This window comes from Cydia strobilella, chromosome 22 (genome assembly GCF_947568885.1).
Source record: "Cydia strobilella chromosome 22, ilCydStro3.1, whole genome shotgun sequence".
Taxonomy (NCBI): Eukaryota; Metazoa; Arthropoda; class Insecta; order Lepidoptera; family Tortricidae; genus Cydia; species Cydia strobilella.
The window spans coordinates 4,267,982-4,291,075 of record NC_086062.1 but is presented as its reverse complement, the minus strand read 5'-3'; the positions used below and the strand labels follow the sequence as shown (position 1 = coordinate 4,291,075).

The 23,094-nt window shown below is 37.6% G+C and overlaps 2 protein-coding genes across 4 annotated transcripts in view; one reads left to right on the top strand and one right to left on the bottom strand.

Moving 5' to 3' along the window:
* LOC134751408 (uncharacterized) overlaps window positions 1-23,094 on the top strand; it is a 54,932-nt gene that overhangs the window by 9,113 nt on the left and 22,725 nt on the right. The window lies entirely within an intron of this gene.
* Window positions 17,215-22,114, bottom strand: LOC134751619 (uncharacterized). Its single transcript, XM_063687098.1, has 3 exons — window positions 21,537-22,114; window positions 19,536-19,925; window positions 17,215-18,882 (listed from the first exon to the last, which is right to left on the bottom strand). Exons 1-3 carry the CDS (start codon window positions 21,691-21,693, stop codon window positions 18,389-18,391), a joined length of 1,041 nt encoding a protein of 346 aa, XP_063543168.1. The 5' UTR covers window positions 21,694-22,114; the 3' UTR covers window positions 17,215-18,388.

The following is a 23,094-nucleotide window of genomic DNA, read 5'->3' as shown; positions in this document are numbered from 1 at the left end:
CTTTTATACTACTTAAACAATAATTCCCACATAAGATATTTTTCGTAGAATGGGTTATGAAGCTTATACGACTACACGGTCAGAATATCTCTCGACAATAATGTAAATTATAGATTTATTGAAACAAATTATTATTTTGTAAGTTTTTCATGACCGAGGAACTCCCACACCGAGAGAAAAGTTTACTATGGTGGTTGTGAAGTAGTTGTATCGATCATGTTTAAAAATCTCCCGAGTCACTACTATATTTGTAGAATAGCAGCAAGATTTTGGAAACAAACAGCAAATAATGTTCTGCACAATTAATGGACATTTCTAGTTTTTTGCCAGTAACTGCACAAGTTATGGAAGAATAACATATTCATTTTTCTCTCGATAATTAAATCAATTTCCAGCATAAAAAAATTAAAAAGTATACGGTATTTCCAGGCATTCACAGAGGCCAATTCGAACTTTATTTAAGATAACAATAATATATAATTTTGTTATCATTCGCCCGACCGTCTCACTCGCACCAAAACATATTTTAACTAGTACGAGCGAAACGCACACGCAAATTAAAAAAATGACATTTTTAATAACAAAGTTCGAATTAGCCTCAAGGTATATTAGGAAAGTATACCTTATGGCTTATGGCATTGCGTTAAGGTTCAATAGTTCAATGCATTAAGTGTCTGTATTTATATGAAAAACAATAGCTGTCAAATTTTTATATCTATTCACAAAACGTTTAGAATACTGGATGCTGTGTCAGATATAAATAGACCCTTGAAGTCTTACAACTATCTATTATGCTTGATCTGAATCTTACTGGTTAGTAAGGACCGTCCACTTAGTTATACTTCGAATAGCCGCCCGGACAAATTATTAAGCTAATTTCGAATTTTAAATTTTGACAATTCACGAGAAGAGTAACGTAACGTCAAACGATATGTTTGTCCCTTTTCAACGATCCTGTCATCCGATGCTTTTAGTAGCGGGAGCTGTGAGAGTGAAAAGACGCAAATGTCAGCAATTCTTACCGCTTGGTATTTGTCGGCGAGCGCATCGCGATATGAAACCAGTATGAACCTGGCCCTCGATTACGTATAATTGTAAGGAAACTTGGGATCAAGTTATATTAGTCTAAGGTCTAACAGTTGAGAATAAGACGTGCTCTGAATATACAGTGTGGAACTTTTTTATGGGCCCTGAAGGGAAAGTGCCTTAAAACCTTAAGTTAGCTCATTTTATTTTCAAAAATAAACAAAACTGCATTCAAAGGTTTTTTGAAATTCGCTTGTCTCGCCTGGGAATCGAACCGACTAAAAATTCCAAACAATAAACACTCCCTATTTTATTCTACTAGTCGATACCACGTCGATACAGATAATGTTAATGATAACATTTCTTCAAGAAACATTAGGTCTTACACTCGTCTGTCGTACAAAATTTCCATAAAATCGAATATTTAGTACTCAAGAATATTTTTAGACAAGCAAAATTGAAAAAAAAAAAATTAAAAACCTTTGAATGCAATTTAGTTTCTTTTTAAAAATAAAAGAATGTCTCCTTTAAGTAAAATGAGCTAACTTAAGGTTTTCAGAGAATTTCCCTCCAGGGCCCATTAATTTGATTATTAAATTATAGTGGTAAGTAAGCGCATTGAGTATGCACTTTTGTCTCAGGCGATGCCGCTTGGCACGATTGATTATTCCTTAGGGCAAATAAAACTGATTCAGCCCGGTAGCCACGAGATCGTAACGCCCCCCAAAAGGGGGGTGAAAGGGTCGGCTCCCCAAGTCCAATCTATGCTATATTTCTTCCTGTTCTTAGCAACTAGGGCAACTTATATATCATTTTCGTATAATTTAGGAACGAGGAATTCATTTTTGAAACAATTATTAGACCTTTCCATACAAAAAAAAATTCATTCTGGAAAATATCACTTTAAAGGAATAGCTGCCGAAACGCCTGTCAAAAAAGAGGCGTTTTTTCTTACTAAGCGGCGTTTGAAGTTTCCAAGTTTTTATTCCTTACTTGTTGTTTTTATTCCTCACTTGTTGTTTTTATTATTTTTTCGCAACTGTGTTAAAAAACGTCGTTCGATACACGTGCGGAAATGTCATTCTTCACTCGTCCCGAGTCTTGCCAAGATACCTATCTCGGTACTCGTGAAGTAATGACATACTTTCCGCACTAGCATCGAAATGTACTATTTATTTCATTTGGGCACCAAGAAGTATGTTGGTAGTAAACCTTTTTGCGAGTAAAATAGTATGTAATAATGATTTAATATAATATTGTTAATTAACTAAAGTTTCATTATTGCGTCATTTCATCTCATAACCCTACTACCCATTGAATTGAATGACCTTTTTCACGTTTTCTGCAGCAATGCAGTCGACTGCAGCAATATTGAAGCGCGACATTGCTGTCGACTGCTACGGCAGTAGCCGTAAATGTCAAAATCAAATTTCCTGTCTGGATTTTGACGTTCATTTAAAATAAATAATCAAAGGGGATCATCGATTTTGGGCCCGGAGGACAAACCATCGCGTATATTATGGTACACTACACAGACGGTTACAGTAATTATAAACGCATATGATTACAGAAAAAGATATAATATTGGGTGTAAATGAAACGGGAATGTATTATACAATAAAATAAATTATATCTATTATTAATTTCCGTAAATCACACCATCATCTTTATTAGCATAGCATAGCTTAACGCTCAATTTCGCACAAACCGTGAGGTTTTCACTAAGGAGTTTAAAATTCTCTTTGCACTAAACTTTATGGTTGGTAAAAAAGTGTGTATTCTAATTTGGCACTAACTGCCACTGTCTGTCATTGCTATGTCATAGCCTCATAGCTGACATACGTGAGATATATGCCGCAATGTATGCATTGCGCGTTTTATCGGAGCTTTGCCTGAGGTGTGTTAAGTAAGCGCGCAATCAAAATTAAACATGCGTAAACAATCGTTACGCGTACCGATGAAACTGGGTAAGTTAGTCATGGGAGAATTAACGGTCGACCGCATCGCGAACTCTCGGCAGTTCAAGCGGACCGATCGTCTACCGCGAACATTGAAGTGAGACGGAGATATGGAAGTCGATCAAACGTTCTCTACAGTGAATCAGTACCCGTCAGTTAGTGCCTGCGTGGGTAATTTAAATAGCTTGGACGTCGTAATAATTATGGTTGTATTCCATACAATATTACATATACGTGAGATTTTTTTTGTTATTACACTAACATGAGTAAGAGATTTATGAAGGTGAAACAAAAGTCGAGTGTCCATTTTCTATAAGCAACAAAAAAAAATTCGAAACAAAAATGGTTAATAGTAATTAAACGGATTCATTTACGTTAGAGATTTTTTTGTAGAATATAGTAAATATAAAGAGCTTAATTAACATGTAATTTTTATGTAAACATTAGTTGTTATTTTTATGTAAAAAAAATTTTTAATAAAGAAAGTTATTGGGGGCAGGTTTCTGTGCCAAGCTGGAAGAAAATATAAATACTTAATGAGTATATGCCTGAGAACAGCATATTAGAAAATCTCTAGTATGGGGATTGATGTTTTGGTTTATTTCTCTATTTTAGTAATAATTTGGATTTATAAAAACAAATTGACATATTTTGTGGAGATTTTTTTCAAAATATATTATTTGTAACATAGGTAATCACATCTCAAAAAATCTCTAATGTGAGAATTAATGTAGATTTCTCATACATTTTGAACTGTGCGGACCGGCCTAGAAGTAATAATATCCTAGTCGCATAATTGAAACGAATTTAACGACACCTCAAATGTCACAATCCGTTAAGCCTACGGAGCTTGCCAAAACAATAAATATACCTACGCAAATAAATATTATATTAACAATCACTCACAAATAATTTCCTTTCCATCTACTCCACATACATTTAAGCCACTTTACATATATAACCAGCTTTGAGAGGGATACGATAACTTCTGCAGCAAATCATAATTATGCTTACTTAGGTACTTTTTTTGTTTCTATACCACGTCGGTGGCAATCAAGCATACGGCCCGCCTGATGGTAAGCAGTTACCGTAGCCTATGGACGCCTGCAACACCGGAGATATTACACGCGCGTTGCCGACCCTTTAAAAACCTGTACACTCCTTTTTTGAAGAACCCCATACTGTAGCCCCTCGGGAAAACCTCGGCAGGGAGCTCATTCCACAGCCGAAGCGTACGCGGGAGGAAATTCCTGAAAACTGCACAGTACGCGACCATTTAGGTGCTAGGGTGTGAGGATGAACACCCTGCCGATGGCGAGCGGTGCGGTGATAGAAAGCGGCCGTTGGCATCATGTCAAACAAACACTACTACTTATATCGACGACACTCCGCACAGCGGGGTCCTGTTTCTGCGTGATATGACCTTTAGGTATCTAAAACTGCCGACGAGAGGGTTATTAGAGCCATAGTCCCACTCTATACTTCAAATTTATAATTAACTAGCGACCCGCCCCGGCTTCGCACGGGTAAACAGACACAGCATAGACGCGCCGGGGGACTTTGTTTTAGAAAAGGTGTACTAACAGGTGTACAGAAAAAAAAATGATAATCCATCGGAAAAAAGGATAGAATAACAACTGTTTACAAGACAAAGATGCCCTTCTAACCACTATCTCATATTTCGTCACAAATTCCACAACACACACACATGCGTTTTGAAACGAAAGTCCAGCCAAGATTTCTTCGAAAAGAAACAAGCGATAAATACTCCTAAATCCGACCATTGATGGGCCGAATCCGGGTCAGATGAATGTCAGGAGTGCTATTAATATAAGCTTGCCGAGAACCCAGGTTGAACTTAACCAGTTTAAGGGATGGCCACTAGAATTTAGAGACGTACTGGCACTGCGATACCACAGAACACTTGTCGCCATGCCCAAATCATTTTATGGCTGCGGCAATGATGACTTCAACGCCGACCACGCCCTCTGCTGCAAAACGGGTGTGTTTAATAACACTACGCCACAACGAAATTAGAAACCTATTTTGTGAGCTATGCCAGCACGTTTGGGGGAACGTGGTCAAAGAACCCATCACCGAAGGCGACGGTGGACTTCGCGGGGATCTCTGCTGCCGCGGCGTCTGGGATGCACAGAGGAAGGAGTTTTTTGATATCCATGTCGTAGACACCGACGCTCCCTCTTATATCTCACGTCCGGTAGCATTCGTCCTAAAATCCGCCGAAGAAGAGATAAAAAGACATTACTCGAACTCCTGTAAAAAACGTCACGCAACTTTCACTCCCCTCGTCACTTCCATCGATGGAGTCTTCGCTCCTCAAATGTCCACCATCATCAAACATCTAGGTGAAGCCATCGCTGACCGGTGGGACAGACCTTAGTGTAGTAATGGGCTGGCTGAGATATTGGACTACCACTGTCCTCTAAAGACTTCTCGACGCGAATTCCATAACGTTAAATAAAAAGATCCGGCGCTACCCCACTGTTCCCCCATCAACCTGGAGCGGTCCTCGGCGCGACCAACTATAGCGCGACAGGGGAGTAACCAGACGGGGTAAATTTTTAAATCCAACGGTTCTTTACTGCGGCCCTCGCTCGGCCGTTCTTTTATTTTAGAATAAAATAATTTATTTGAAAGCGACTGGGTATTTTCCTTGACCACCCAGCCCTAACCGCTTCAGTCGAAAGATGATATTTTATTATAACGGTAATAAATAGCGCATTTGAATAAGCGTTAACTCAAAAGCAGTGCATCTCGCTTGCACCGATGTCAGAACGAGGGAGATGCCTGTGAGTTCGTTTACGCAGTCGCTAGCGAATACGGCCGTGTCAAACTCGTAGTAAGTGTACTATATGTATATAAAACCCGTTATATAACTACACGTTATATAACTATTATGTACTACAGCTAGGTCGGATTAGGGCGGCCATTCGCAGCGCCCTTGACACGCGATTGCGACAGACAAACACTATTTATATCGGATCGTAAATATAATCAATGCTAGATAGCATATCCAGATGGACAAGCTAAGGGTTTGGAGGTAAGTAATAAGTAATAACTTCCTGCCTCGCACAGCTAAACTGTGGAATGAACTGTCGCCTGCGGTATTTCCGGACCGCACCTATGACCTTCAAACCTTCAAGAAAAGAGCGTACTCCCATCTTAAAGGCCGGCAACGCACTTACAACCCCTCTGGTGTTGCGGGTGTCCATGGGCGGCGGCAATCGCTTACCATCAGGTGATCCGTCTGCTCGTTTGCCTCCTATTTCATAAAAAAAAAAGTATATAAAACACGCAAAAAATAAATAAGGTTACTTGAAGAAAAGGCCCAGGCGGAGATGGCGGGATGGCCTGGACAGCTTCCTTAACAACTGGCCAGAGGAGGGAGAGGCATGTGCCCAGCAGTGGGACACTCAAGCAAGCTAAGAAAAAAAAAACTCGAGCAAGTTTAGAACTTGCAACCTTCTCGTCGGTCTAAATAACTATCCAGTTATTATTTCGGTGTTGAGCAGGCAATGACTTGAGTTAAATAAGTTGCTAGTATGTGTCATAGGTTAAAAAAAGACTTGTCATTAACTTTTTATATGTTCAACCTTTATAAGGGTTAAAAACACATTACATAGGTATCAAATAAAAACCAACCGCAAGCGAACGCAATGAAACTGTAATAAAAACCCGAAGGCCGCAAATATCATAAGATCGGTATAATATTCATTTAACTAGAACTTGGCCTATTTATACGTTGTTAAAATAAACAAGCCCCATAATTTATTATAAAGAAGTGCGGGAAAAGCGCGCCAAGGCTGAATTATTTTATGCGATAACATATTTATTTAGATTAAACAATTTCCTGTTTACAGTGAAGGAACTTGTCCCTTTTTGTAAACAAGCGTAGGTTTTTTTTTGATGGAAATAAAATTAGTAAAAATCAACGTATTAGAATAACTATTATAGAAGTTTGACTAGAACTCAAAAAATATCCCACGTGTATTGTGTCGCGAGCGTCTGAACTGAACTGTGTAAATATTGAACTTGTAAATATTGTAGTTCACTGATTGTAGGTAATGCCGCGCAAGGTGTTTGACATACACTGGACATACAGAATTCAATTTTCAAAACTATATACTAAAATTATATAATTTTACGGTTCAGACTCACTTGTTTTAGTCACTCGCGCGACATGTTTCGGAGAGCCTAGGTCTCCTTTCTCAAGCACTAACAGTCCGCCACAGTACGCGATACACGGTCGTCGTGAACGCTGCTCGCACTGCTAGTGCTTGAGAAAGGAGGCCTAGGCTCTCCGAAACATGTCGCGCGAGTGACTAAAACAAGTGAGTCTAAATCGTAAAATTATTTAATTCTAGTAAACATCAGTCATAACTTTTTTTTAACAGCTGGAAATATTTATACAAGGGATAACTGTTAGTCACAATGTGGGCCGTTTTGCTCAAGTCAAAAATGTACTAAGAGCTCCATATATCATTATATTCCGTATCCCGTATCTGGGTAAAATCAACAAGTAAAGATCTACGGCCACGATTCCGATGCTCCCGTTTGACAAGTGCTAAACACAAGATAAATAATTTTTCTCCCTCTATCGCCATTTCTTATGACCAAACATAGAACTTTTCTTGACAAAAAAAGAGCGATTGACAAAATGAAATATCGACATGTCTGTTATCGATGTTACCTTAACGTTATAGTTTTATTTTTTTATATTGTTAAAGAAAATAGCTATCGCAAAATACAGAACACGTTCGATACCTGTCTTCATTAATAATAAATATTTATATAATAGGTAATAGTTTTCCTTCATTTTGGCACTGACTTTTATAAACTTAAAATAGTGCGAATGCGATTATCATTGAAATTACATAAGCATAAAAATTACTGGCATGAGATTTCGATAAATTACTTTCATTTCTTTTTTTAAATCTGAACATGAGTACGTTTGGACCCATGGATCCTACGGTCTAGAAAACAGGTAGATATGTTAACTTACTAAGTTAGCGAAGACATATACAATTTATTGCAGAGAAGAGCGTCATAGGTCATAGGGCAAGCTCTCGCCTTTGTATGTATCGCTCAGGCAGAGCCAGAAAGGAAGAGCTTCATTCCTTCTGCTCTACCGGCCTTCTGTAAGTGCAGTATATGTTCAAAAGTAAGTTAAAAGCGACAGAAGAGCTTGTCTACCCTTATTGAAGACTGTTCCCCACATTGACCTGACCTTACTCGTACATCCGCAATTTATGGAATTTCGCAAGTGTTGCATGAAATCCGACCGCCATTTTTCTAAACTTCGATCCAATTTTACAACGCTCGACCACTAGCGTCGTTAATTACATACTAAAACGTATTTTAACGCCGTACGTCTTTGAGTATCGTCGACTAACCGACAAATCAAACGTTTTTTCCATCTTTATTGTCCAATAAAAAATAATAATGCCTTCCTCACATAACAGCGCGGCGCCTAGTGAAATAACAAAATTATTGTTATTCACGACGGGACTTAATCGCGTAAAATTAAGTTTTAAACCTAACAGGTCGAAAAATCGAACATCGTGAGTGTTGTATGTTGATCCAGTAACATACCTAGTGCGCAAAACGTACAATACCAAGTGCGGGTAGTTCAAAGAACTCGCGCGCCTAGCCAGTCTTCTCCGAGACAATGGTATAATAAAATCAAGGTACTCTCTTCCGAGACTCGCGAACCACGTGACTGACACAAGCCTACGTCATGGTGCTGTTAAAAGGTTCACGAGTCTCGGAAGAGAGTATCAGGCGGAGGGCGGAGTATATTATTATACCATGCCCGAGACCACGGGGACAACGCCGTCCTCGAAACGTCGCGAAGTCCCGTCGTTGTGAATAGCAATGAGTAAAAATCGTGAGTTTAAATATATAACAAAGTAATATTTTCCGATAGCTGATAATAAAATATTTTATTGTTTTCGCCATCAGCACAATTTTGTCGGTAAAAGTTTACAAATAAATCATTTGAGTTTGAGTTTGAGTTTTGAGGACACTTTTTAGGGTTCCGTACCCAAAGGGCAAAAACGGGACCCTATTACTAAGACTCCGCTGTCTGTCTGTCCTGTCTGTCTGTCTGTCTATCTGTCCGTCTGTCCGTCTGTCACCAGGCTGTATCTCATGAACCGTGATAGCTAGACAGTTGAAATGTTCACAGATGATGTATTTCTGTTGCCGCTATAACAAGAAATACTAAAAACACAATAAAATTCATATTTAAGTGGGGCTCCCATACAATAAACGTGATTATTTGCCGTTTTTTGCGTAATTACGCCTTCGTGCGCCAGTCCGACTCGCACTTGGCCGGTTTTTACTGGATCATTTCTTATTTATTTTATATTCGATTGATGGACACAAGCACACGAGTGTAAGTAATGGTTTTCTTACGTCCTTTTTTGGCATTTTTTAAGCAAGGTGATACTTGAAATTTAATGAGAGACTGTCTCCTTCGTGATTGAAATATTCTTTAGGTACGTACGTACGTACGTAGGTCTTCCTTGTGGCAACCGAACATTTACACTTCCGTAGACTTGTCCACATTCCAGCCAGAACAGTCCCGGCAATCGTCGCCATCTATTTTGTATAAACTCAGAATAGACGCACGCAACTGACCCCGCGCGTCGATGTGTTCGAATGTCTAACACGTTTAGCGAAAAGGGTGTGAAACATATACTTAGGCACTGAAATCTAGATTTTTTGATGTACCTAATCAAAAGATTTGAATTTATAATTTACTTAAAGCCGCTTTCGTTTTTATCCAATAGCGCAAGCAGAGGAAAGGTTTAGATTATGATTTTAGCAGTATAATGGTATAATTTACCTACCTGGTACCTACATTTGTGTCGTATGATCCACCGTAGCGTCAAAATTATTACTAAGCCGATTTTTATCATTTATTTTAATCGACATTTTTTTTAGGCCTGAGTGACATAATCTACATTTTTTATGAAATAAAACTATGAAAACGGATTATATCGCGTATATTGAATTTATAATACATCCCGACGTTTCGAACTCTTTACAGCGTTCGTGGTCAACGGGTGACGGGTGGTCTACATTTTTTAGGTGACTTTCAAAACGACAAAAAAGAAAATAACACAATACTTAGTTTATTTTTGTCAATAGTTTCAAAAATAAAATCTTTCTCAACTTCACGATACCAGTAATATTTTTACCAGGTAGAGTAGAAGTAGAAGAATTTTACCTACTTCATTTCAATACAATTGGTTTTTGCTCTCTTTCTAACATTCCCATTCCCTCATCAATCACGCAATACCTGTCGCAAACAAATTAAGACTGTAAAACAACATATTTTCCAACATTTGTCTTCGTAATTTTTTTGAAAATCATAAATCAATGGCGTTGACGTGTAACACATCCGCCCGGCCCACTAATTACTAATTAGGGCGCTGTTGTTGACATCAACCTTTATTTATCCTAAGTATATCTTAACCTTTATATTCTTAACAACTATGTGTGATACGGCAAGTAGCAATTAGGGCTTCCATATACCGGTCCTTTCGAAATACCGGTAATTACCGGTATTGACAACTTCAATACCGGGATCCCGCGGGATCGCGATTAGCGATTTCGGGGTTGGTCCCATAGTAAAAGTTGCTCAGTATCATCCCAAAACCACCCTGGCAACGGGAATGCACTTATTATGTATTATGTAGCCACCGTGTATTAGTATGTTTATTGTCGTCTATAGTTACCATAGTACAAGCTTTGCTTAGTTTAGGGCTTGGTCGATCTGTGTATAAGATTGTCCCCAAACATTTAATTTAATTTAATTTTCATAGCCTTAGCCATAGTTCTAGTTTATGGAACACGGGGAATCTACATACACTAATAATTTTGCAGCACGGTGTTTGTTTACGTAAGGGAGGTTACGAGCTCCGTATGGCGAGGCAAGGCCGTCCGTCCGTCCGCCTTTATGTGTTTATAGTTACATGGATTTTGATTGGAGAAGGGTCAAGTGCGGAGTTACGGTAGAACACCATGGATGTTACTACATTATTAATTTACTTAGTCATATTTTTGAAATTACCTCCGACGTTTCGACGGCGCCATTATACCCGTGCCGGAGAAAGATTGGCTAAAGTTGACATTAACATACAGGTATGCGAGTTTTTTGAACCACCCGCACTTGGTTTTGTTTATAAACTTAAACGTTTTGCACACTAAGGACTGTAACTTGGTCGACACACTCGAGAAACTTAGGATATTCAGTTTTTCAACCGGCGATAATAAAACTATGTGAAAATCGTGAACGTTTAAATCAGTATGATTAGGACCCACGGCGGCGTTCGCGTTCGCAACGAGATCGCCTACGTACAGGACACTTCTATAGGTAATATAGGTATCAAAGGATTGATTCACCCCGCGCCTCTTCGCGTTCGCGTATGGTTCGCCTACGTAGTACGCTGAGACGTGTACCTAAGTGTGTTTACAACTTCAAAGATTAATAGCCAGTGCAGGCGCCTAAGTAAACTTTCTTCATGAAATAAAGTCATATATTTATAGAATATGCTTACTACGTTGATTCATTGTTATACCAATACAACTTTGATGGCGTAGGGTTTAATTCTGAATATTTCCCGGAATACTAACAACAACAGTCTTAAGAGGGGGCGTAAAACCAGGAAATTAGAATGAAGCAAAAGATGCCGCGACGACGAGCGGAACTTTTGATGGAATATATGGTTACCTTCTCTAAAAATATACTTCTATTAAATCATTTTACGGTTTAGACTCACTTGTTTTAGTCACTCGCGCGACATGTTTCGGAGACCTACGCTCTCAACAACACTCTACAAGTGAGTCTAAACCGTAAAATGATTTAATGTTAGTATGTCTCACAACAGTTTAAATTCGAATATACTTCTAGTTAAAATTTTGTTCATACTAAATTTTACGCTAACATATTAATTTTATACTTAAATTATACTGCTATGGTATGTAGGGTACCGATATAACTGAAAATATTTGACAATTTATACATGTGTTCGTGATTTTTTATAACGAGACACAATAAAAAAAATATTCTAAGCTTAATAGCATCGATCGCAGACGTTTCTGCTTGTTAAAAATTAAAATAAAAAATTAATAATTAAATTGTGCAAATTTATCGATTCCAGTCTGGAAGAGATCGCTTTTTATCGATAAGACCGCCTGTTGTTTATTACCTCTACTTCTGTTGCTGCTTTCTTTGTGCCTTGTTTTTTATTGTGGTGTGCAATAAAGAGTATTTGTATTGTATTATTTAGTAAAGGATAAAACGGGACCCTATTACTAAGACTTCGCTAGTCTGTCTGTCTGTCTCTCCGTCTGTCACCAGGCTGTATCTCATGAACCGTGATAGCTATTAGCTAGACAGTTTTCACATATGATGTATTTCTATTGCCGCTATAACAACAAATACTAAAAACAGAATAAAATAAATATTTATATGGAGCTCCCATACAACAAACGTGATTTTTTGCCGTTTTTTTACGTAATGGTACGGAACCCTCCGTGTGCGGGTCTGACTCGCACTTGGCCGGTTTATTTTTACAATAAGGTTTACGAATGATGTTAAACAGTATTGACGATGGCATCAATAATTCGGTCGTATAATTTGTTGGCGTGAATCAGACGGTAATGCATTATTTGTTTACATAACTAGCATGTGCAGAATGCAGATAAATCATGGCGCACCATATAAGACCAATTTGGAGAAGTCTGGTATAAAATGTATAGCAGGGAAGTCCGTCATATGGCAAAAATACTTGTAAGTATTTGTAATGTACTCTTACGTCGGTCAGACAGAAAGGAAGAGCTCCACTGACTCTTTCTGCTCTATCGACCTCCTGTAAGTAGAGTATGTGTATAGTATTTAATCTTCTCAAATAATATTTACGTCCAAGACCCTAATCTGTTAAACAAAAGCCATTGTTTGTTTTGTTACAGCAAATACTAAAAACAGAATAAAATAAATATTTAAGTGGGGCTCCCATACAACAAACGTGATTTTTTTGCCGTTTTTGAGCATAATTGTACGGAACCCTTCGTGCGCGAGTCCGACTCGCACTTGGCCGGTTTTTTAATGTGACTACCGTCAAAACATACACAGGAACATTACGATCTGTCTAATTTTACGATCGGCCGCCGACAGATATAACGATATGGATCAAAGAGGGGTTAAAGGTAAAACATGCAGACAGTTTCTAATCTAGTCTAAAAGCCGAAATTGTCACCATTTATTTTCACCGATATGAATTCGGACCCCGGCCCTGACATATAATTAACCCGGTACCTATATTTCCGAGCTGCATGATAAATTTGGATCGTATTTAGCTCAGATGCATTCGTTTTGCAGCTATAAATCGTCAAAGTGCAGACCAAAGATTATGCAATGTGAGAGGGGAAAAGTTATTCGCGTAATATTGAATTTGAACTTTAAATATTTCATTTATTTACATACAAGATATATACAGTGGTACTACGTAAACGAAATCAATAACTAGGTTAAACCTAAAATAGGCCCTTGAGGCACTGTACCAAGGATGCTGGCGGCAAACAAAATCAACAAAAATGCGCCCTTGTAAAACCACTAGTATTAAATATTTTGATTAGTGTTTCAGGCTCATCTGTTCTGTACACAATCTCTACAAATCTGCAAACCTCAATGGGTGAACGAACTCAGCATAAAGATATCAGCATTAATGTGTCTCGCATTCAGTGCTAAAAAGGCGTAAAAACCAGAATTTCTCCTAAACTCATACACCCTTTCAATTTGAGCACGATATTGATGCAGACCGATGCATTTTCATTCATAATTCGTAAATCCTTTGAGAACAACAACTTGAACTAATAAGTAATAACAAATTGTACAGTGTTGAAAAACAACAATATGTGTTATTTTGGTTCGTCACATTTTGCTACTAAGAGCTTTCATAATTATGTCTACAGATCATGAGTTGATGAACTGGTTTTGATACGACCTTGTCGATAGTCTTGGTGATTGACGCCACACCGCACCAATCAGTGTAAGGTAGGGTGGTTTAAGACTGCGCGGTCGATAAGAATGCGCATACGTCATAACTTAAATGCAAAGTGAAGTTCGTGGCTAACTTCAGTGTTGTTTTGAAGTGTAATGGCAGCTGTTATCGCTCCCGGTATTTATTTAGTTTACTGTAAAAATACAACAGTACTCTAGGTGAGTTTGAAGTTTTTATCACATTTTGATCTTATTTTTCTTCAATTTAAATGTCTTGTACTAAGTAGACCTAAGTAAATTAAAATGTAAGATCTTGAATTTAAATCGCGTATGAGGCGGCGCGTTTGAGCGGGTTCACGTTATTTTGCATAGATGGCGTTACCAGTATGCTTTAGTGAAAATGAACGAATGTGTAAGAATGCGCATGGTACGACCGTGAAAAAATGCGCGCGCAGTCTTACACATCCATTTCCTCATGAATATGTGAAAAATGGCTCAGAAATAGCCCAGGAAGAACTATAGCTGTATTCCAAATGTGTAAAATCTTTACACCAGCTTATCTCAAAGCTGCAAAACCCGCATGTACTTTAAATATAGAAATATTATAGAATTGTTATATTGTTATATTATAGAAAATAATTGCTGAATCCAGCGGCGGATTGTCATAAGGTATTTTACAAAATGCCGATTTTTTACAATTTGCCTGCGACATATGTATGGAGACGCGGTCCGCGCGGTCGTCCACTTTTCTCTTAATGCCTACAGTACCTACTCATATCAAATGCAGGGAAAACCCTGTCGTGCAGAGAATGTAAGTACGATGGTTATCGTGGAATAATATGTTACGAAGGCAATAAACAATTTTACAAATAATACGTTGGAACTGTTAATAGCTCATTCGTGAATAAGTATGTGATGTGTAATAGAGGTTCACAGCTAAGGGTGATATATATCTAAATGGAAAAATCGGTGAATTCTCATATTTATGCGGTCACAGTTGTCACAGACTAATGGGGTTGGCAAACTGTCAAAGGTTTGCATAGATGACGCCATCATAGCTTGCACTTTTTTCTACGAGATTTACAATTTTAGGAATTGCCAGGGCAAGCTATGCTGACGCCATCTGCTAAATACTTCGACCGGCCAACCCCATTATTGATCCATCTAAGGTTCAAGCTAATTATGCTGTCAATACTAATGATATGAAATGTTTAATGTGAAGTAAACACTAAATGGCTCAACAATTTAAGTCCGTGACTGTACGGGAATCGAAATTACATAATAATAGTTTCCCTTGTTTCCTGTGAAATTTTCCTAGAAGTTTTTCAAAATTTTTGACATCTTACTAAAAAGAGTAGGTAGATAGTCCGTTGTAGCTCTTTATTGACCGACCGATGGAAAATTTCACAGAAAACAAAGGAAACTTTCATTTTGGAAATTGATCGATCCTTCTGTTTTATAGATATTTGCCATTTTTTAAATTATCCCGCTTTGGAAGTTACCCAATGCACCTCATTTGAGTTTTTCATCGAATTGCGAGTAGATTTATTTTTAGACCTGACTAAACAACCCTAGTTTGACTCAATCAATCAGACATTTCAAAGACTAATTCCGTGAACCCGTTAACGAATCAATAACACATACACCATCGTCCACATTGCTAACGCATGCGTACCTACATACGTATGCGTAGGCGCCGATGGAGTTGTCTTAATGTGTTGTATATTTACCTGCGCAAAGTGATATATGGGTTCATGGATTTAGATTGAGACTTCAAGGTTAAGGGAGGCGGAAATGAAGGGAAACATTTAACCTTTTGGACGCCAATGATGGATATATCGGCACCGCAGGTCCAACGCCAAAGACGGATTAATCCGTCACAGACCACAGAGCAACATACCTACGTGCATGTGCATAAAGTTTAATTTCAGTTTTGACACTTCGGTGACGTGGCGTCCGAGTGACAGCTTTTGTGTTTGGCATGGCGTCGAAAAGGTTAAAAATATTTTTTTAAGACTTGTTGCACCGTCTATTAATAAACAGAATTGCTGTTGTGCCGTCCGAAAGTTACTCATACTCCACTTGTCTTTTGATAAAAAAATACGCCAATAATTCAAAAATACCCAAATGTTTACAGCAGAAACGATCTGTCAATTAGAGAAGTAAGTGACTGTAAACGAAACGTAAACCAGTATATTTAGAGCGCCAACTGTAAACAATAACACCGCGCGGGCGGCTCAAGTCAAAACAGTCGATAATGATGTTGATGTAATAGTTTAAAACGGGGAAATAGGGCTCGCTTCCTTTATTTGGCTGTTTGTAAATGTGGAACTTAAATACGAAACATACGAAATTATATTTGTACTATTTTGCAACTAGTAACTTCAATTTCCTCATATAAGTACAAATAGTTTAGAAACACACACACACTTGAAAAATGCTGTTCGTTTTGATGTTTTTGCGTGTAATATAAAATGTAAGCATGCATAGGTAGATAATACGTTTATACTTATTAATAATTCACGATTGACCAGTCAGCATGAATAGTCACTACATAGTATAAAACAAAGTCGCTTTCCGCTGTCTGTCCGTCCGTCTGTCCCTATGTATGCTTAGAACTTTAAAACTACGCAACGGATTTTAATGCGGTTTTTTAAATAGATAGAGTGATTCAAGAGGAAGGTTTATATGTATAATTTGTAAAGGTTTTGTCTTAGTTTAACTACCCGTGCGAAACCGGGGCGGGTCGCTAGTAGGTAGCAGATAAAACAACGCGCCTAAAATATCTTCCACCGTCGAATATTTTTCGAAAGGGGTCCCTTTGTTTGACATAATTATTGAAAGTCATAATGTAATGATTATCATTCTGAAACCGTTAACTTTTCAGGATTTTCCTCAGGTTATCCTATAGATAGGTTAGGTTAGGTTTGTTTTATGGCAATCCTGAAAAGTTACGCGTTTCTGAGAAAAACCAAATTATGACTAATGATAATATGACAATCATTACATTATGACTTTCAATAATTATGTCAAACAATAGAGACCCTTTTCGAAATTGAATAGAAATATTCTCTTCTGTCTTCCAACCAAAAAAATATTGTAAAATGGAAACAGTATTTCAAATAAAAGAATCTGTTCTCTTAATTAAATTTATTATATTATTTATTTAGAAATATAACGTAATTTTCCTACCTAGTAAAATACACATTAGGTCTTATGACTACTTAAAACTTTCTTTGTGAAATAGATAAAATAAAATAAAACTAAATAAGGTAAATACGGTTAAGTGTGTTGCTCTACTTGCTATTTGCATTTAGTGGCAAATGTATGAACTCGCAATAAACACTAATCAATGTGTAAACAGGGCCCAATGTGAAGGCCAGCCACACTTAGCCCGCAGTCACACTTATCCGTGTTGACCTTATTAAAGACTGAAGGAATATAATCAATCACTGAGAGTTAACAAAAGGTTCTACCGTGAATTTCGTAAATTTAAATTCGTCCGAGTTTTATTCAAATAGTTTTATAATTTTAAAATAATACGAATTAAAATCAGCTAAAATAATTAAGATATTCATTTGGAATGGCGGTTAATCTATTTGAATTACAGACCATAAGACGTGCTACAATTTTTTTTAAATTAAAATTTAAACTGTGAAAGTATATAACTCACATAAGTATATAAAGCACAGTATAGCTTAATTTAAGACATTACAAAATACTCTAAAAGTAAAGGGCAGTTTTCTTTACGAATTTATATTACACATGATATTATTAAATTATTATGGTTCCCTGATAGTCTGCAATTCAACTGGACTAGGTACAGAAGTGACCAAGCATGTGTAAATAATTTTGATCACCTCACTCGCTTGATTGCTTCTGAATGAATTTTAAACGTCGTGCACTCGTCAAAGATATTTTTACATTTGTGACCTCAACATCGGCAATTTTGCAGTGGATTAAAAGCTTAAATACATAACATAATCTTTAAAATCTGGCAACTTTTATCGAGATTTAGTGACACGTTTTGTACCCAATATGTTAGAATAGAAAATGGCAGTAAACTATTGGTAGGCATATTTTCGGAAATGCATTAATTCCGTTTTACATGAAGTTTTGTCTCATCTCATGGAAGACATGCGAATATAGTTTTTATTATTATTATAGTTTGGCAAGGGTCCCTTGTCACTGCAGCGTTATCATGCTGTTTTTTTTTTCTTACGGTAGTTATCAACCCCGAAAAAGGGACAAGTATTTTTTTTATGCTTCTGGTACTGAAATAAAATTGGTTTACCAGACTACGCTTATCATCCAATTTTTTGGAATAAATTTTATTATCTTGGTAATATTGCGATAAAATCATCTTCATACCCTACGTTTCATTGTAAACAGTATTATAAACTAACTCCTGAATCTTCATCCTAAGCATCAGCTTCTTCGCCGGCCCAAGTTTCCTCACATGCGGCAACAGACTATTAAAGAACCCTACATCTTCATCCTTCGCTGGCTCCCCAGCATCTTGCCCAGCCGTCGTACAAGGGCTTTTAGGGACTTCGTCATCATCATCATAAAAATCAGTCTCCATAATTATAGGCTTAGTGTCGAACTCATCAAATTCATCATCCTTAACGCTGACATTCGTCGGTTCTGGCACTGGTTCTATATTGTAATAACTGCTACTTGGTTCTGGAGGCTCGAAATCTTGATCCGCGAAATGATCTTCAGTCCCAGGAGTCTCTTCGTAGTCGTTGAATTGATTAGTCAAAAATTGTAGTTTAGGTAAATATTCCCATTCTGAATCTTGCTTCCTGACCTCTTTCCTAGCCTGGTCTCTGAGGTATTTCCATTTTAGCCGCGCTTCGTCGCCTGTAAGTGAATTATTGAGTGGTTCGTAAATATAGAACTGTAGGAACTTGGCCAAATGCGGTGTTGTCTAGGCATTGACGGGTGTACTTTAGACAGTTTATTTACGAAAGTTGACCTAAAAGGTCCCTGGTGAGCATATATTGCATTTTATTTAGATATTCTAAAGTTGTGTGATTCCAGTGCTTATTTAGGTAAGTTCAATCGGAGTGCGAAGTGTAAACAACTCTTTAAAACTAAATGTAATAAATTGTATGGTTGTGTGTACCCAAGCTATGTTAAAAATATTATAGTAGTAGAGTAAAAGGTATAGTTTATGATTAACCAGTTAGTCACTAACCCCAGTACAGTTTGTTTATAATTTTATTGAAAATTTAATGTTAATTATAGGTCCAGGGGTCCGTTTCTTAAAAGCTTGTAGCTTGTAATACAAGTGGAAGTCTCTTTCTAACAAAAGCTGTCAAAAAGTGACATCCGCTTGTATTACAAGTTACAAGCTTTTGAGAAACGTGCCCCTGCTCTTGGTTGGATTCATGATTAGATGTGAGGGAGGCAAATGTCATTATTACTTAATCAAATCATATTTTAGCCATGTAAGAATTACCCAAACGTAATTATTGTGAATTAAATATAATGAGCATATAATATATACATACGTGTAACTCCTAATTCTTGAGCAATCTCCTTCCAACTCTCATCCAACTTATACCAATTATGGTGCCCTTTGAGCTGCCTGTTCCAAATAATATCCCTCGTCTGCACCAACTCTATCAGCTTATTCATATCCACATCTATCGTGCGTCTTTTGTTCATGAGGAATTTCTTCCTCATGGTATATCCTAGCTTTGGTCTCTTTATGGAGTCGTCAAGGGCATTGAAGACCTCGTCGTTGGTATCACCCTCATCTTCGTCGTCTTCTGCGAGGAACTGGTGGTGGATGAACTTGAGTTTCGGGAAGTGAGGCCATTCGGATTCGTTGGGGTTCTTTTTCATTTCTTTGCGGCATTGGTCTTTTAGGTTCTTCCATCTTTTGCGGCAGTTTAGACCTGGAATTGGAGGAGGCTGTGTTTATGTTTCGTACTTAGGTAGGTGGGTATATACATTCACCTGCAATAATATCTTGCATAACGAAGCGCGATCAAATACCTATGTAGAGCCCGTCTAAGCTAACTCTGCACATGTCATTATAAACGACATATTATTTATAGAAATTTGACATAAATGATCACACTCCTTCATTGCAAATTCCATGCAGTTAGCTTGGTGTGATATAACACGTTTTAGGGCTCTACACAAAACATGCGCAAGATATTATTGCGGGCGACTGTACGAAGGAAGGATAGGGACTTCATTAAAATCTATATAGCTCAGCAATAAAGTACATACTAATAAGCAGAGTTCGGACAAATTATCGCAAAAATAAATATGGTATGGAAGTGAACAGGATAATAAAAATTGAACAATTTTTAACTGCAGTTTTGAGACTTGAGTATATTCTGGAAATTTTATTCAAAAATACTATAAATAATACGAGTTTAATAAATCTTGTCCTATTTTGAGATATAAATGATTTTTGATGGTTTTGCGATGATTTGTCCGATCATTGCTAATAAGATAAGTACTACACTTATTTCGAAGTTACGTCAAAAATACTAGATTGTGTCACAACTCACAACTCAATGACTTATTTACGGCGAGGGCGTACATTGAATTCTGAAAGAAGCGAAGGACTCTAAAATAGAATCCCGAGCGTAGTGAGGGATTCAAGTGTTAACGCTCAAGGTGGCAATAATTTTTCACCTCAGCAACTCGAACAAACCTACTTTCGTCACTCCCTGGAGTGAGGAAAGTGCGACTTTCCTCACTCCAGGGAGTGAAAGAAAGTAGCTTTTTAATTTAGTGAAGGCTATGAACTGCTACTTCATACTTTGATTACATTTTTTTTTAATATTCTGTGTAATTCGAAATACATTTTAACATTTAATATGTTCTCACTACTGAGGTGAAAATTTATGTGTGCAACACGAGAGCAAAGTTATTTTACATCTCGGGTTTTCGAGTCCCTCGCTACGCTCAAGATTCTAACTTAGAACCACTCGCTTCGCTCGTGATTCAATTATAGAATTTTTCGCTTTCTCGGGACTCAAAATAAACACTCGCAAGAAAAACCAACTTTCCTCTCTTGTTGCACAAATAACTATTGCTATCATGTGACACATACTTCACATACTGTATTTTTATGTGGAAATTATTATGTTTTCAATATTATTTAAACTAAAAAAAAAAACAATGCAAAAAAATTGTGTCCTAGAACAGAAAAGTGCCGCTTTGATCTCTCCTAGCAGGGAAGAAATGTGCCGCTTTGAAAGAAAAAACCCTTTTCCGAACTGGTGCAAGATAATAAATTTTCCAATAAATTTGAAAATGAGCGTTTATTATGTTCCGAAATCCCATGGGACATAGCCCATCATTTTCAAATAAACTTTTAAAGTGAAAGATGCATCGTTCCGATTCAAATGGGCCTATCTACTGCATTAAAATTACATAACGATACAAGCGCACTCGTCCGCTCTAAATGCGCAACTCGCTCGCTAGCAATAACAAAAATGGCGGAGGCGGACGCGGGCGTTCACCCGCCCGAAACAAATAATACTCACTGCTAGTCCCCACTTCCGCGGCCACCTCGTTCCAATAACGCTCCAACTTGAAACGATTCCTGTGTCCTCTGTAGCTTTTGTCCCAGAGGCATTCTCTCGCCTGGACAGCAGCTATAAGCTTATCCATGTTCTTCGAACGCATTCCTTTGGCCTTCATAGTAGCGGGCGCGGCAGCGGAGGCGGGTGACGCGAGCGGCGCGCTGCGCGGAACTAAAGAGTACAGACTGGGGTGTCCGCCGGCGCGCGTGGCTTGCTCGCTCGCTCCCGCTCCCGCTGCACGCTATAGCCTTCTCGCTCGTCGCCCCGCTCCCCTCTCCGCCATCGCGATACGCCTCGGCAGGTAATCCGCTCACTGATACCAAAACACTAACTTTGTCGCTTATAAACACGCTTGCAAGTTCACTGCTGGTTTCGTTAGTGGTGGCCATTTAAGTTTGGTACTGAATACTCAGTGGATGGTTAGGTTATTGTTAGGCGCGGTTATTTTTAGTTTTCGGGTGTGTCTTGGGTGAGGGGTGCACCGGTGTGCCTGAGCGATTTAGCACGGACGCTGCGTGTTTCTCTTATGATCCTTGACTGGCGAGTCCTTGCTATCATATTTTTTCTTAAAACTGTTACATCTGTCAGGACCGTGTTCATTTCGGTAATATAAGAAGGTAATTGGTAATTTCAGTCATTTCAATAGTTTGAACGAGTTATTTTATTAGGTAAATACTAAATTTGTTGTGTTTGTCTGACAATCTGATAATAATTATCGCCATTAAGATTAGTTTTTATCTTATCAAAGCTATTATAACAAAACATCGACACCTAATTAATAGACGTAGTATGGTCATCCATAGACTTCATATTCATTTCTACCTATTAAAAAAGAAAGGCTAATTAACAGTCAAAACCAGTTAGTACTTGTGCAAGAATAACTTTGTATCCTTACAATTTAATAATTATAAGCACGACTGTATGCAAAATTTAGTAGGTATTTTCATTTGTTAGATATGTTGCGAGCAAGTCTTAAGTAAGTATCTAACATTTGGACACTTAATTAATTCTGACTTTACCTACAGGCACTTCCTGCTTTTATGCGTGGATACGAAATAGAGATACGAGTATGGTAGAGATGCGAGAAATTAGGCGTTACGTCACTGAATGAAGACGGTGGTCTAAAGTAGGTATATCTATTCTAAGTTACATATGTACCTATACTTATCGTAATATTACTTTCTCTGTGTAGGACTGTAGGCATAGAGTAACTGATACTAGAGGGTTACTGTCATAGTAAATTTTGTAACCCCAGTAAATTCACTGCCATCTGTTGACACACTTTAAAACTAAAAATGAAGATTTATAAAAATACGATAGAATGTATTTAAATATAGATAAATGATTTTTTTTATTTGCATTAATTATTTTTATGATTTTGACCCATGTTCTTTCACTGATATGCGTTAAAAGTTAAAATTGTTAAATAACAAACGAAACCATCAACGCCATCTATACGACTGTAGGCCAAAACTAGTAGCGCCCTCTGAACGAGAATCAAATTTTCTTGATTTTCGAG

What these genes read in the sequence shown, in the direction of transcription:
- LOC134751619 (XM_063687098.1), bottom strand. Translation starts at nt 21,693, where the DNA reads ATGAAGGCCAAAGGAATGCGTTCGAAGAACATGGATAAGCTTATAGCT. An exon ending in CGCGGAAGTGGGGACTAGCA is followed by an intron (nt 19,926 to 21,536) that starts GTGAGTATTATT and finishes CTCCAATTCCAG; the next exon opens with GTCTAAACTGCCGCAAAAGA. An exon ending in TCAAGAATTAGGAGTTACAC is followed by an intron (nt 18,883 to 19,535) that starts GTATGTATATAT and finishes ATTCACTTACAG; the next exon opens with GCGACGAAGCGCGGCTAAAA.